We start from the raw sequence: 16,480 nt of genomic DNA on the forward strand, positions 1-16,480 counted from the left end.
AATGTACTCGCGTACTTTGTGGCATATCCTCGTCACAGTTGCGCTAACGCCGCTGCTGATTTGGGTTGTTCTGCAAATCGTGTGTGGAAAATTCTTCGTAAGAATCGCTATCACCCATACAGAGCTACGCTCCACCAAGGACTAATTGACGGAGACCATCAAAGACGTTATGAATTTAGCAACTGGTTACTAAATGCTGTCCAAGAAGATAGACAATTTTTGCGCCATGTTTTGTTCTCTGACGAAGCGTTATTTTCTAGAGATGGGCCCTTTAATCATCAAAACAGCCATCTTTGGTCTGACATCAACCCACATTGGGGTTTTGAATATCATCACCAGGTTCAATTTGAACGGGTCAATGTTTGGGTTGGACTTGTTGGAAACCGTTTGATTGGTCCCTTTTTCCTGCCGACGAACCTCAACGGCCAAAGGTATTTACATTTTCTACAGAACGAACTGAGTGACGCAATCGACGACCTTCCATTGGCTGAAAGACGTCAGTTGTGGTTTCAGCAAGATGGCGCCCCTCCGCATTTTTCCCGGCAAGTAACTGAGCACCTCAACAACGAGTTTCCTGAAAGGTGGATAGGGAGAAATGGTCCAGTGCATTGGCCAGCAAGGTCACCTGACCTAACACCGCTGGATTATTTTCTCTAGGGATTCGTTAAAGCAAAGGTATACGCCACGCCCATTGAAACTAGGGAGGAACTCATTAGACGAATAATCAGTGCTTGCCGAGACGTCACACCAGAAATGGTAGAGAAAGCGTTTGAGAACTTAATTGTCCGCGCACAAACCGGTGTTGCAGCCAATGGTGATATTATTGAAAATGTTTTGTAAAAATTTATGTGAATAAAATATCTGCATTTAAAAACCAAACGTGTACATTTTTTCAAGTGTGAAAACTCTACTACGTTTGTATTAGACTTGTTCCCTTTTCAATTATCGTTTCAAACAATCGTAATTTGGCTTCACCAACTTGTAAATTTTTCAAGCTCGAATTTTCACTGATAAATAAGTTGTTTTTCGTCGAGTGAACAATTTTTAAGGGTTTTCGATGACGGCCTACAACTTTATAATAGAAATTTTTTATCTCGCACCTAGTGGTCGAAAAATAATTTTTCAAAATTGGTGAAAAACATTACCGAAAACGCTCAAATTTCTCAAACTGATGTCCCCCGGTATAGAGAATTGACCTTCCAAATTTGAAATCGGTACTATAAATAGTTTTTGAAAAAAAACACTTTTCCGAGCAAAAAAAAAGACCCTGTATATATATATATATATATATGCTTAAATGTAATACTTACTGAATACTTACCTCAGAACCTGTTAAATTGGACGGTACCAAGTTTATTTAAATTATTTTTAATAATGAACAAACTGCTATTAAGTTAAAAAGATAAACTTGTTAAGAGCCTGAAAAAATTAAAATTAATTTAAAACAATGAAAATTAAAAATTAATACTTACCTTGACGATCCCGAGGCGATGACATTAAAATTGATATTAATCGACGAATATTTTAAAATATAGAATTGTGTTAATGTTTTCAAATAATTACTAAGATGCTACGGTCTCAATACATTGTCGTGATTATTTAACTTAAATAACGCGAGCGATGTTATATTTTGACAATGTTTTCAAATAAACAAATTTAAGTATCTGTTCGTATCCCCGGAGGGAACAGACGTGTCGTTTTAAGCTCCGTCTTTTTAAATATTTTAACGATTTTAATCGCGGCCCGCCATTTTCTTGGGGGCGTTTTTCGTTAAAGGCGTTAAGCCTAGTTTTAATTTTTGCTGATTTATATTATAATTGTAAATTTTATTGAATAATTTTAACGACTCCGCTCCTTTTTGTAGCTAGTACTTCCAAAATACCAACCAGCCGTAATGGCTACCGAGGATAAAAAGAGGACGGCAAGACTTGAAGTCCACGCTGGATTCTTGGACGTGGGTCGGACTCTTCTTCAGAAGCTCGGACCGCAATCCATCGACACCCTGCAGCCTGTAAGTAAAGGACAATTTCTAATAACATTCACGTTTCTGGCATTTCTCGAACAACTTATGACCTACGGCGATCTTACCATTAACAACCAACCCTACAAACAAACAAGAGTAGATGACGACGGCCTTTGGCTCACTATCAAAACTTACCTAAATGGATCCAGTGGGACTCTGTTCTAAGTAACCTGAAACAATACGGAACGATTAAAACCCACAAATTTGACGAGTTCCCGCAACTTAAAGGAATGAAAAATGGCGACAGACTTATCAAAATGAAATTAGAGAAACAGGTACCGAATGTCCTTTACTTCGGGCGTAGCCGTGCGCTGGTTTTTTATGCAGGCGTGGTAACAAAATGTTTCTACTGCGACGAATCCGGTCATAACGTTTCCGCATGCGAAAAGAAAAAATCGAAATTAGCGCAGCAAGAAAAATCTGCGGCTAACGCCCAGAACCAAGCCGACGTGTCCGAGCAGTCTGAGCCCATCCAGAAGGAGGAAGCCGCGGATAACTCTGAAGTTGTTTGTTCAAGAAGCCGTTGCTTTAGAAAATAATCAATAATCTCCTCCGGATACTGATGCGCCAATTGTATCCGAAGAAGAATCCAGCGTTGAGGAACCAATCCAAGTAACTAAAACATATTCGTAAGCTACAAGTAGTCAACCGGAAGCAATTGAATATAAAATAGACGCCATTGAAAACATGTATGACGAAAATCTATGGATGACAGTTGGTAATAAACCAGCAAACGACTTGACCACGATCATTGACAGCCCGTTTAAACGCCGGCGTAGCTCTACCGTTGCCAAAGACCCCATGAAAGGCAAGACAACAACATCAGTTAAACTAGTTTTTATTATCACCTTTAATGACTTTTACAACTTTAAAAACCGCAACTTTTAACGCTAACGGACTCCGCGACAGGAAAAAACTCGAAGCAGTGGCCGCTTTTTAATGACTTTTAACCTCGACATCCTTTTTATTCAAGAGATCCATTTTTTAAACCACGACAACTGGCAGCAGATCAGAAGCATTTTCAATGACAATAAAATTTATTATAGCAGCGCTCCGACAACGGCTTCGTGCGGCACTGCAATAATTTAAAACACAAATTCAAAGACAACGTAACTGGCTTCCGTCCCGACAACGAAGGCGCAATTACCAGCCTGAACATCACCATCAATGGACACACAGCTCGCGTCATCTCGCTGTAGGCTCCATGAAAACGATTCTTCATCAATTTGCACTACTTTTTTACCGGTAAATTCAACTTCATCATCATAGGCGGAGATTAAAATTGCATCACTGACCAACAACTCGATAAAGAGGGTGGCATTTACATCCAAGACAAAAGCATTCCGGAGCTGCAATCACTGTCAAGATTTTAGCATTTACGACACCTGGCGTTCAAACTATCCGACAAAACGACAATTTCCGTGGCACTTGACTGCCGTTCATACACGATTGGACAAGATTTTTATTTCCTACACTTACTTCATCGAAGTAACGGACTCCATCGTCAAAAAGGTCAATGACCCGCAGGGCTGGGAAGTATGCAAAAAATAAATAGCTGAGTACCTTCGAAATTTCTCCAAGCAGCGAGCAGCGGAGAAACGTCAGAATTTGGCGTTTCTCCGTTGGACTCTTCAAAAACTAACTAACGTCCGTAACCCAACCATAGAAGTACAGACCGCCAAAGATATCGTACACCAACTCATCTCTGACGAATCCCGACATACCTTCCTTGAAAAACAGCCCAAAGCGCTATCCGATACCCTACAAGCAACCAGTCAAAATATTATCCGTCAACACGCTCACATAGTGATGTAAAATACCCGGTTATTTATAACGCAGGGTAAATACCTTAGGTACTTACCCGGGTAAATACCCAAAATACATAAATACCCAAGTGTTTATAAACACCTTTAATTTCTTTGTTAAATATTTTTTAATTTATTCAATTAAGAATACGGTAATTGAAAAACCCACAAACACACCAAGTTATTCTCATATTAAATATTAGATATGGTTTTTGACTTTTTTTTTGCAAATTTTACATAGTAACATTACATATTAAATATTATTTATTCATTATCTGGATGATCACTTGAAAGTTCAGTCTCTGCTGCCCCTGTCTCTCCTCAGACTCCTCATCATGACTATTTTATTACCAGGCTTAACACTAACAGTAACGTGAGCAATTAAGGATTTTATTTGTCATTTTGTTGACATTAAAATGTTTGTATTCCTTACAGCAATATATATGAAAGCAACACCTTCATTTTTATCTTTGAATAACTCCCAGGCTAGAAATAAAATTTACTAATATAAAACTGCTTTTAAAAATGTAGTTTGCCCAAATTGCCCTACCTAATAAGGCCAAACCAAGCAAAAGATGTAGACAAGGAGGATAACAGATAGCTCCACTCGACCCTAATCATAAAAACCCTAGTTTTGGGTATTTACCCGTGCATGGGGTAAATACCCCGGTAAATACCTTTTTAAAAATACCCTACCCACTGGGTATTTACCTGACTTACATCACTACGCTCACAGGACCGGTCCACGGCCAAGTTAAAGTCAAAAACGAATTTCTCAACTTCTACTCAAACCTATATAAAAAAGAAACTGTTAACCAAAAGGATTCATACCTACTTACCAACTTCATCCGACGATGACCGACAAAATTTAATCCAGCCAATCTCCGCTCAAGAACTTACAGCCGCACTCAAACATATGAAAAACGGTAAATCGCCGGGTCCTGAGGGACTTGGGGTAGAATTAAACCGATTCCGGAGGGCAAGTCTCTGCCTTATCCTAGTAAACCTATTCAACACCAACATTATCGACACCCAGCTTCCAAAGTCACTTCAAGAAGGTCTGGTAACTGTGCTTTGAAAAGACATTAATAACAAAGAAAATCCCGAATTCTGGCGACCCATTACTCTCCTCAACCTTGACAGAAGACTCCTGGCGTAGGCAGTGTTGGGCACCGCTCATCTCATTGTGAGAGGATTTCTTATTATGAGCCAAAATGAGCGGTAAAATATCTTTTTAAAAGAGCGCAAAACAGAAATGAGAGGAGCGAACATTTTACCGCTCAAAAAACAGCGAAAAGAGAGGAGCGAAAATTTAACCACTCAAAAAAGAGCGGAAAGAGATGAGCGAAAATTGTACCGCTCAAAAAAGAGCGGAAAGAGAGGAGCAAAAATTTTACTGCTCAAAAAAAGAGCGGAAAGAGAAGCGAAAATTTTACCGCTCAAAAAAGAGCGAAAAGAGAGGAGCGAAAATTTTACCGCTCAATTAGACGTGAGCGGCTCTTTGACGAAAATGCCCAACACTGGGTGAAGGTACTCGAGCTCCGCACATCCAAGATCATGAACAAAATTATCGGCCCTAACCAGTCCTGCAGGGTGAAAGACACCACTAATTGCAACCAGTCCGGATTCCTCGTCAGCATAATTTAAAGACATTAATAACAAAGAAAATTCCGAATTCTGGCGACCCATTACTCTCCTCAACCTTGACAGAAGACTCCTGGCGTAGGCAGTGTTGGGCCCCGCTCATTTCATTGTGAGCGGATTTCCTATTATGAGCGAAAATGAGCGGTAAAATATCTTTTTAAAAGAGCGCAAAATAAAAATGAGAGGAGCGAACGTTTTACCGCTCAGAAAAGAGCGGAAAGAGAGGAGTGAAAATTTGCCGTTCAAAAAAGAGCGGAAAGAGAGGGGCGCCGATTTATCCACTCAAAAAAGAGCGGAAAGAGAGGAGCGCCAATTTTACCGCTCAAAAAAAGAGCGGAAAGAGAGGAGCGAAAATTTTACCGCTTAAACTTCTGTCTTCTGGGTGTCCGATTTCAAAATAATTAGCAATGGCGACGAGGGTTTTCGATACGTGAAACTAGTACACGACAATCGCTATACAGTGGCGTAACTAAACTTACGGTCGCCCGGGGCGGAAGAAAAAAACCTTAGCGCCCCCTCATACAATTAATATTAATTTATTAATAATAATTTGAATGACTTCAAGTATTAATTAATTAATTGACGAATTAATTCATTATTATGGCAAATGAACTACAAATATTATTTGCTTTAGGAATAAACATTGAACTTTACTGAAAGTCTGAAATACAAGGAATAAAAATGTCGTGATAATCTGTGACCGACCATTCCAAACGCGCCCTACGCTCTTATAAGTTTACACCTCGGGCCCCCTTCGCCATCCTGGTAGATACGCTACTGCCCCTACATACCTAGGGATTGTGTGTTGAAAGTAGATGAAGATGTAGTTAAAGCTTAATAAGTTAATTGTATGCTAGAAAAGAACGCAATTATTATCGCTCAAAAAGAGCAAAGACGGGAGCGAAAATTTTACCGCTCAAAAAAGAGCTGAAAGAGAGGAGCGAAAATTATACCGTTCAAAAAAGAGCGGAAAGAGAGGAGCAAAAATTTTACTGCTCAAAAAAAGAGTGGAAAGAGAGGAGCGAAAATTTTACCACTCAATAAGACGTGAGCGTGAGCGGCTCTTTGACGAAAATGCCCAAAAATGGGAAAAGGTACTCGAGCTCCGCACATCCAAGATCATGAACAATATTATCGGCCCTAACCAGTCCTGCAGGGTGAAAGGGCAAAATCCCTTCCACAACATAATCCTCCTGCGTGACATCATCGAAGACACCACTAATTGTAACCAGTCCGGATTCCTCGTCAGCATAATTTTAAAAAAGCCTTTGATTCACTAGACCCTACAATACCTCTGAAATGCACTAACAAGATTTTTCTTTGGAGACCAATTTGTCTCATTTCTCCAAACCGTCTATAATAACAACACCAGTACGCTACCAATCAACAACGAAACCACCGGACCATTTTCAATCCGCCGAGGGGTAAGCCAAGGCTGCCCTTTATCACCAACCCTGTTCTGCATCGCTCTAGAACCATTCTTAGCCGCCGATTTAAAATCTCCGAGAATTCAAGGCCTAAGCTGCCCAGGGACGGAAGCCAGTCATCAAGAAAAATATGCCACTCACGCCGACGATGGCAATTTTTTAACCGAAAATATCACTAGCGTAAACAACGTTTTTAATATCGTCTTCTTACTTTTCTGAAATTTCCGGATGCAAAATTAACACTTCCAAAACCAAGATTATGCCTATTGGTACTTTAAAAACAGAAACCTTACCAGTCTCTTGTCCAGTTCAAGCACTGTCACCATCCGTAAAAATCATGGGACTAACTCTTTTACCAACCGGTATTTGCCTATCCAACGAATAAATATTTTCTACAAGGTTTAAAGACGCTATTGCAACATACAATCATTACAGTTTATCTATGCGACCTAAAAGCCAACTTGCTAAGCAAGTAATTGTACCTAGACTTACCTACAAAGTTCCTCTCATCAAATCCTCTAAAAAGACCAATGCAGAACTAACAAAAATCTTGTTCAAATTAATCTGGAATGACTCCCAAGAAACTGTATACCGGGCACCAATGTACCTCACTCCAGAAAAGGGGGGTATGAGAGTCCCAAATCTTGAAAAGGAAATAACCGCCATGGAATATACCCGTTACATCACAAGCATCAAAGACGAAACTCACGCTGACCGCTCATCTATCATATATAACCTATCAACCACCAGCAAAACCTTATTCGACATCCCATGGACTTTAAACAAACCACATGGCAGGTCCGTCAGCATCCAATACCAATCATTTCGAAACAGCACACTCGCCATTAAAAAATAAGATCCTGTATGTGACCTCCTAGAACTGACAAACAAATTAGTAAAAAATAAATTAGAAAAAACCATACCTACCGTTCTAAGAATAATATCCCTCCAGCCGCACATCAAATGGGCCATCGCCGCTGCTCAAGTAAATTCCTTCAAGGGTCCAGACGAGATTTCACCTACAAAATATCACACAATGTTCTTCCTACCAGAGATCTACTCTTCACCCGAAACATGTCGACAACCAGATCTTGCTCTTTCTGAACCAGTTCCGAAACGCTCACTCATCTTCTCTACGATTGCCAAACCCCGAAGCTGCTGCGCAACCACGCTAGGCAGCTCTTCGGGGCCCGTCACATTTCCTGGCCCACCGTCTGCTACCTGACTCCACTTTCAGAACCGAAACCAGCCATCTACATCACCATCATCATCATGGCCCAGATCAATTTCCAAGTTTGGAAAAGGCGAAACCGAATGATCTTCGAAAAACGCCGAGATATCGCCAAGGTCGTGCTCGAAAGAATACGAATACAAATATTACGACCAGCACGGGCTGATCAAATCCATCTAACAGAAACAGATTTTACTGATAAATGGTGCAACACAGAACATCCTGTCATCGAGAGAAGAAACAACGATTTTAAACTTTTATTTTTAACAAATTTGTACAAACCTTATTTTTAAAATGTAAGTAACTTTTACATTGCACCTTTTCACTTGTAGCGACTCTCGCTTGAACTTTATTAACTTTTACAAACATGTTTTTCCAAAACTAGTAATTTTTTTAAACGAATTGGATGTTTTAAAAAAAATGTATATATATTAGTACTTTTAAAATTTTTGCGTGTTAACTGATTATTTGTATTATAATTTTCACTTAACATATGTATTTTGGTTTTCTAAACTATATATATCATTAATAATTTTTAATTTTTGTAAATTAAAATAACCTGCCGTAATTTAAACTAATATAATAGGCAGTTATAAAGACCATGACAAGGGTACTGTAAATTCTAAATGAAACTAATAAACAAATTCAGTATCTGTTATTATCCTCGGAGAAAACAGACGTGTCGTTTTGCGCTCCGTTAAATTTAAATTTTAACGGTTTTTACCGCGGCCCGCCATTTCCTTTTTGGGGGCGTTTTCGCTTAAGGCGTTAAGCCTAGTTTTGACTTTTTAGCTGGTTTTAATTTTACACTAATTTTATTTAGATTTCCGCGAAGACTTCAGCCTTTATAACACTTGGCGGGCGAAACATCCGACCAAACGACAATTCTCGTGTCATTCTACTAACGTCAACACCCGACTCGACAAAATCCTCAATACTAACATCCACTACTGCGAACTAATCGACTTCGACATTTTTTCTCTAAACTCAGCTATCCGGATTATTTCCGACCATGACTGCGTACTATCAACATTTAGAATCCACCCTCGGACACCGAAAGGTCCGGGGGTCTGGTGCCTTAGCCCACTGGAATATGTCCGTCAAATGAAATATCTTCTCTACGCGTTTCAAAGTGGCATGTTGTCAGAATTTATAGCCCGGTGTACCGGTAAGAAAAAGAACCACACCACCGGAGGCCTATCATCAGAATGCCCTACGCCAGCGTCCAAAGGCCGGGAGATGGATCCGCCGTGCCCTCATACGGAAACCCGCAGCCCCACAGCAGGTTACCCAATCCGCCGAGGCGGCCAGTTTGCCCGGCCCCTCTCCGTTAGCCCGGGACAAAGCCCAGTATTCAGCCCACACCTGACCGAAGTCGGAGGTCGGAGATAGGACATCTCCCAGTGTGCCACCGCCCTTATGGGTTACAAGAGCCGGACCCCATTTCAAAGATGCAGTAAACCAATATAAGGATCAGGAGCTCTCTATGCGGGCTTGAACCCAACTTTTCAAGCAAGTAGCCATACCAAATTTTACGTACGCCGTTTCTCTTGTCTTCTTTTCCAAGCCAACACTGGAAGAACTTACCAAACTCTTTTTCAATTTTATTTGGAATAACGCCCAAGAAACCGTATCACGCAAAACAATGTACCTCCATCCGGATAACGGTGGAATGGGAATACCAAACTTAACCAACGAATTACGAGCTCTCGAATTCACCCGATACCAATCTTGCCCTCAAACCGTACACCACGCTGTCAAAAATTCCATCACTTACCATCTCTCTATCAGCAGTAAAACCCTTTTCGACATGCCTTGGATACAGAAAAACCTCACGCCAGTACCTTCAGTATGCCATACCTACCACTCCGAGCAATTGCAGTCCTCGTCAAAAAAGCCAATCCGACGTTCGTCCTCCTAGAAGAAAACAAATCAATTACAACCATACTTACTAGATCCATACCTCTTCAGCCACACATCAACTGGAACATCGTCTTTCGCCGCAGCTCCAGTCGTTTCCTTGAGGGCTCACGCTGAGACTTCACCTTCAAGATCATCCTTAACGCCATCCCGACCAAAGACGCCTTTTTCATCCGCAACATGTCTAATACCAGATCCTGTCCTTTCTGCACTAGCAACGAAACGCTACCTCACCTTCTCTATAACGGCCAGATTGCGAAACTCCTTTGCAACCACACTCGCCAATTCTTTAGAGCCCGTCATTTTTCCTGGCCATCTATCGCCTACTTCACGCCTCTTTCAGTTCAGAAACCCGCCTTTCACATTGCCATTACCATCCTGCCCGAACTCAACTTACAAGTGTGGAAAAGCCGTAACCACATCATTTTTCAGAACAAACAAGACGTTGCCAAAGTAGTACGCCGAGCAAGAGCCGATAGTCACCATTTATCAGTTACGCAGTTTAATGACAAATAATGCCCACATATCAGACATCGAGAGAGCGAACAATAATTTTATACTTTTATTTTAAAGAAGCTTTTTATTGACTTTTAACTATACATTTATTCACTTTGTAAATATTTTATTTTTTGGCTATTTTTTTTTAACTTTATCTGCTTTTACAATTTTTTTCAATTTGTAAATAGCATTATTTAATTATCACTCATAATTTTATAAAATATAACGGCCTGCCGAAATTTAACTTTACTGGCAGGAAAAGAAAAAATGACTAAGGAACTGTATTTTCTAAATGAATTATAATAAACGAATTCAGCATCTGTTCTTATCAGCTTAATATCTGATACGGGTCCCATCGGGGCCCAAGATATTAAACTTGCTCCACCTTCGCCACGGGTTGGCCTGGTATTGCAGTTCTTCCCGGATCGGCCCACCTCACTCAATAAATTAAAAATTAAATATATTAAATTTAAGAGGGAATGTCGTCATTGGCCAGCAGATAATTTTGAAGATTCGGCAGATTGGTTTTAAAATTTTTACCGTAATTTTCGTATCCGATTATTAATAAGAACTAATCATATTTTTTTTCGTAACGGACACCACGCCATGGAACATGCTTTCATGAAACAACTTAATGATGAGAGTTGCCAATCGATTTCAGCTGGATATGATTAAGTGGTGTTTCTCTCTGTACGTGAGTTCGGCCTTTTAAAGTCTCCCGCCGAAGTAAAGAAATTCTTTGTCGTCAAGTATCGGATCCAACTTTAATAAATAGGTAGATTTGGTTAGAGACTTACGATTTCTCAATAGCGCTAGTTCTTTTACGAAATCTTTATTGCGCTTGAGTGACAAGGATTGTCTCCGCTCGGTTCATGTCTTCCACCGTAAAGGGTTCCGTTAGTTTTTGGGTTGGATTCTGAGAATTCTTTAAGAAGCGAAACACTTAAGCGACGGTTCGGAGGGAATTCTTATAGCAAGAGATACGGTCCAGGTTGAGAAATGATTTTGTCGGTTCGGTGACGCAGTTCCCGAGAAAAACTGGATTTTTACGAAGCTCTGGATCGCCGACAGTACCAGTAATGTTTGGTGTAGATTTTGGCCAGTAATTTATCTCTAGGCTCAACCAGCGTGGTCCGTGCCACCAGATTTTAACTGATGGTAGCTCTTCCGCTTTTCGTCTTCGTGTCGGAAGGTCCGCCGCATTTTCCGTTCCAGGACAGTGACTCAAGAATTTGGGCTCTGTCAACGATTTTATTTCACTAATACGATTGCTGACGAATGTTTGATATTTCTTGGCTGAAGCTTGAATCTAGCTAAGCTGCCCACATGAAAATGTCTGGATCTTCCGCGTGAAAGACGTTAGTTTTTAAATACCTCACCAGCCTCGCTCCTAGACAGCAGCTCCAATCTCGGAAAAGTATTTTCCTTTAAAGGTGCGACACGGCTTTTGCCTGCGACCAGATTAACTTCTATTCTTCTATCGGAAGTAACTGATCGAAAATGGACCACTGTGGCATAGCCCTTTTCGCTGGCGTCGCAAAAGGCCACTAGCGTGCGCTCGATGATTTTTACTTCTTCGGTTCTTGTGACATGATAGTAATTTGGGATTCGTATTTTAATAATAATAATAATAATAATAATAATCAGCTAGGCTAATACCCAAGGCACCACCTTAGGCCTAAGTCATCATGCGACTTTTGAAGCCCTTAATTCAGGTGGCCGGGTTACAATGCGTAGGAGGGTGGTGCCAAGCCCTGCATGCCACGAGATCGAGCCAACAGCTCCCTACACTAACTATTACCGTTAACCTAGACAAGTTTTTATGGAAGGGGAAACCGAAGAACTCGGGGGAAAACCCCTTAAACTAGTGGGGAGAGAACTGGCAAACTCAACGCAGAAGGAGTTGTTCCGAGTTTTCACCCAGTGCCACAAGCTGGGATCGAACCCGGCTCCTCTTGCTGCGAGGCGAAAGTGCTAACCACTCCGCCACCCCACAGATTCGGTAGGTCTTTACACCAGTTAGCGAACTTCTTGGAAATATCTTCTGGCTCTTGGAAAAGAAACTTCCCACGAATATTAAATGGAGCGATTAGCCCCAATGGATAAAAAATTCGTGATATTGACTGTAAGACAAATCAATTAGTATTAACATTGTCGGCAAGAAAGTCCATTAGCACATGGGTATCAAAATCAAAACAATCATCTCGAGGGGTCGGACATTTGCCTGTTTTGTGTACGGGATTTTGGATTTTTTAAAAATCCAGGATTTTTTATTGCGGATTTGTCATACAAAGTCTATGGGAGAAAAATTCTTGGATTTTGGATTTGTGGATTTTTTTTCAAATTTTGTACGGGATTTGGCCAAATGTCCGACCCCTCGAATCATCTTCTGGGTTTCAGGTTAAACCCAATATTTACATTTCCGATCTTGATGCTCTTCTAGGTGGGATGTATGATTGTCCATGTCGCCTTCTCCCCAGCGTTCTCGAAGCTCTCTGGAATGTATCTCCCGTTCGTAAATTCATGTTAGCTTTACCGAAACGTTTTTTGGTTTCCACGGATAAGGAAAAGGCTTCTTCTATGTTGTCCTCGCCGGAGAGAAGGTCGTCGACGTAAAGTCCGTTCTTTATCGCTTCAGCGGCTCGAGGATATGATTCTTCGTTCTGCTCAACATGATAACGTACGGTGGCTGGTAGAAGAAATTAACTCGACGTATCTCCGAATGGAACTCGAGTGATTTCTTATACTTGGAAATTTGATTGTTCTTGAATATTTAACTCCATAGAAAACGTACCACGCTTCGGTCCAATGCTGACAAAGATATTTGGAGGAAAGCATGTTCAATATCCGCGGAGAAAGCAATTCGGCTTTTTCTGAAGGCCACTAACAAGTCGAACAACTCTGGGTTGAAGTTGTGTCCCGATAGTAAGCAGTCATTGAAAGATAGGGCTCTTTGTTTTCGGGAAGAGGCGTCGAAACCTATTCGAACTCTCGTTGTTTGGCTGGTGGATCGGATTACTTCTCGATGAGGTAGATAATATATTGGACCTACGGTATCTTCTTGTGGATCTTCTACGGGTTGAATGATTCCTTGGGCCAATTGTTCTCTAAGGATTTGGCTATAATCTTGGAATAGAATCAGGTTACCACGAAATCTCATAGATAAGTTTACCGTTCTTCGTTTCACCACGGTGAAATTGTCTTCAAGGTTTCCGTGATCACCTTTCCATGGAAACTGGACTTCGTAAGGGTCTGAGGTGGAGGTTACCGTTTCTTCAAACTTTCGTATGATGTGTGACGTCGCTAGTTTTTCTGATGTTGAATTCTCCTTGATTCCAATAGAATCCAATTCCCAGAAAGATCGAACCTGGGTGGTAAGAGGATCTTCTGCAGAAATCAGTAAAGACGTTTCTTGGTTGACCTTCGATGTAAGTTCGGAAATAATCGATTTGCCATGGATGGTCCAACCAAGAATTGTTTCAACGGCCGCCACTCTTTCTGAGAGTCTTTCCATCTTCGTGGTGGCCATCGTATAATACAAGTCCGCTCCGATCAGGACTCCAATTCCAGCTTCTTCACCTGACGCCAATATGCCGCCGACATCAGCTAACTCTAGACTTCTTTGTCAGTACGGAAATTGATGCGGTTCAAATCGAGGGTACCACTAACGCTTCGATAGTAGCTTGACGCTTGCCATTTCTTACGCTTTCCAAGACAAATTTTTCTTTTTTCAGTGTTGACTTGGCCTTTGGTTCCGAATTTGTGGACCGACAACGTCTTCATTCCGATGACATTTAATTTTAGTTTCTCAGCAACGTCTTTACGATTCCACTATCCAGAATACATCGTACTAGATAGGTAGGTCCAGAAACTACCTCGGTAGACGTTGCTATTTTCGCTGTTGCTGTTTGTAGAAAGACTTTCTCCAACTGAGTTGTGACAAAGGATAGTTTTACTGAATCTGTCACTGTACGAACTTCTTGGTGAACTTCATTCTCGTTGTCCCGGTTTTTTTTATTCTCGCTATCAACATCGTAAACTGATACGTGATGATACGGCTTAAATTTCGGGCATTCTTTCTACTTGTGACAGTTCCGAGTGAGATGACTCTTTTCCAGGCAGACATAACATATTCCTTGTCTCCTTAATAACCTTCGACGTTCTTCAACAGTTAAACGGGAGCACTCTTCTGGTTTGTGGTCGTACTGCCCGCAGAAACAGCACCCTTCCTTCCTTTCATGGCGTATACTGTTAACGCCGCAGCTGATGGTAAATCTTTGATGGACCTGTCTGACTTCTTTCTAGTATTTGAGAATTGTGGTTTACGTGATCTTTCAGCTTCGTAATCATTCGTCGGGCAAATCGCGTGAGCTCTTTCCCGGCATTCAACTTCTTTCTGCAGGAATTTCAGGAGCTTTTCAACATCAGGAACTAGTTACCAGTATTTCTGCTGGAGGAAGATTACTCATCATGATACGAAACAACAGTGCGCCGTACGTTGCCGAATATTGCCCCAATGATTGAAGACTTCTCACGTGAATCACGACTTCATCGTAAAATCTTCGCAACCCTGATTCGTCCGATATTCTTCTTACTGGATGAAGGTCCAGGAGTCTGTTGTAGTGGTCGTTGATGATCGATTTCGAGCATCCAAATCGGTCCTTAAGAATCGTTATTGCTGAATTATAGTTCGCTGCACTGAGCCCCAGTCCATAGATAGCTCTCGCCGCTTTTCCTTCCAGAAGACTCTTTCAGAAATTAAACTTGTTGATTTTCGAGATTACCGTTTCGTCGAGAAGGACCCCCAGAAGTCTTACCACCGCTCAGGATTACCATCGTAATTGTCAATTTTCAGGATTGGTAAGTTGATTTGCTTATCACGGCTGGCAACGTTCACCTTCTTCATATCTCCTTGTCTGATTCGTCTCGCCACTTGGGCCTTAGCGTCTTCAATCTTGCTTATAAAGGTTAAAGTACCTAAATGGTATTGCTTCAATTCGTTCAAAGGTGTAAGATCTTCAATCTGTTCACTTATCTTTTCCCATAGGGTTCCCATCTTCCCTAAAATGCTATCATTTCCTTCTAATCCGTCCAAGTCTAGTAGTACGTTCTTCATGGCTGCGTCAATGTTGCTTATCGCTTGCTCCGCTTGCAGTCAAATTCCCTGTTGTCGCTGCTGCAATCGATCCCATTGGGTAGCCTTCCTATGTAACTGCTAGAAATCACATATTCCGTACAATCTTCAATCAAACGTATTCACGTGTTCCTGGGTTTCAGCACCAAATTGAGTAGATTTTTATCACGAAATAAGTGGCAAAGCAGCATTAAAGCGAGAACTCTTTGGTTGAGATTAAAACAAAACGAGTTTACTTACACTAATTACATTGAACAGATTGAAAAGTTAAAATGGCAATAATCGTAATTTATCTGGAGATTATATACTAAGAATTATTAGCGCCTTAGCCTTTTTATCTTAAGTCGAGATAAGAAATAATTTTCTTTTATTATTTTATACCGAGATGCACTTTTAACTATACATTTATACACTTTGTTAATATTTAAGTTTGGCTCTCCTTTTTAACATTCTCTACAAACTTTTTTAATTTGTAAATATCGCTATTTATATAATTTTCTTAAACATTTTTGTGAAAAATAACGACCTGCCGTACTTTTAAATAACTTAACCGGCGGAAAAAGAACAAGTTGGCAAGCTTGCCAAATATACCTCTCCTCGGAAGAATTGTCCCTAGTGGTATTAATTTCTCGAGATGATCCTTAAAGATTTATCTCCGCAATTCAGAGTTATTTACTAAAAACGTAATCCCGGTTCCATCCCGCCCGGTATAAAATTTTAATTATAATTAAAATAAATGAGGCGAAACAACCGATTTTAATTTATTCAAAATATTATAAATAAAGTAGTTACAACAGT

At 40.6% G+C, this 16,480-nt stretch overlaps 1 protein-coding gene and 1 pseudogene across 1 annotated transcript; one reads left to right on the forward strand and one right to left on the reverse strand.

Annotated features, from left to right (window-relative positions):
* Positions 1–10,831: 10,831 nt before the first annotated feature.
* Positions 10,832–10,987, forward strand: LOC149937902 (U2 spliceosomal RNA; annotated as a pseudogene).
* Positions 10,988–12,962: 1,975 nt separating this feature from the next.
* Positions 12,963–15,664, reverse strand: LOC149937903 (uncharacterized). The gene is made up of 7 exons (XM_090177871.1): positions 15,366–15,664; positions 14,988–15,294; positions 14,755–14,944; positions 14,424–14,587; positions 14,181–14,379; positions 13,343–14,127; positions 12,963–13,211 (listed from the first exon to the last, which is right to left on the reverse strand). The coding sequence occupies exons 1-7, from the start codon at positions 15,662–15,664 to the stop codon at positions 12,963–12,965; spliced, it is 2,193 nt and encodes a 730-aa protein (XP_090033997.1).
* Between the last annotated feature and the right edge of the window lie 816 nt (positions 15,665–16,480).

This window comes from Leiobunum rupestre, chromosome 6, assembly GCF_980474605.1.
Source record: "Leiobunum rupestre chromosome 6, qqLeiRupe1.1.hap1, whole genome shotgun sequence".
NCBI lineage: Eukaryota > Metazoa > Arthropoda > Arachnida > Opiliones > Sclerosomatidae > Leiobunum > Leiobunum rupestre.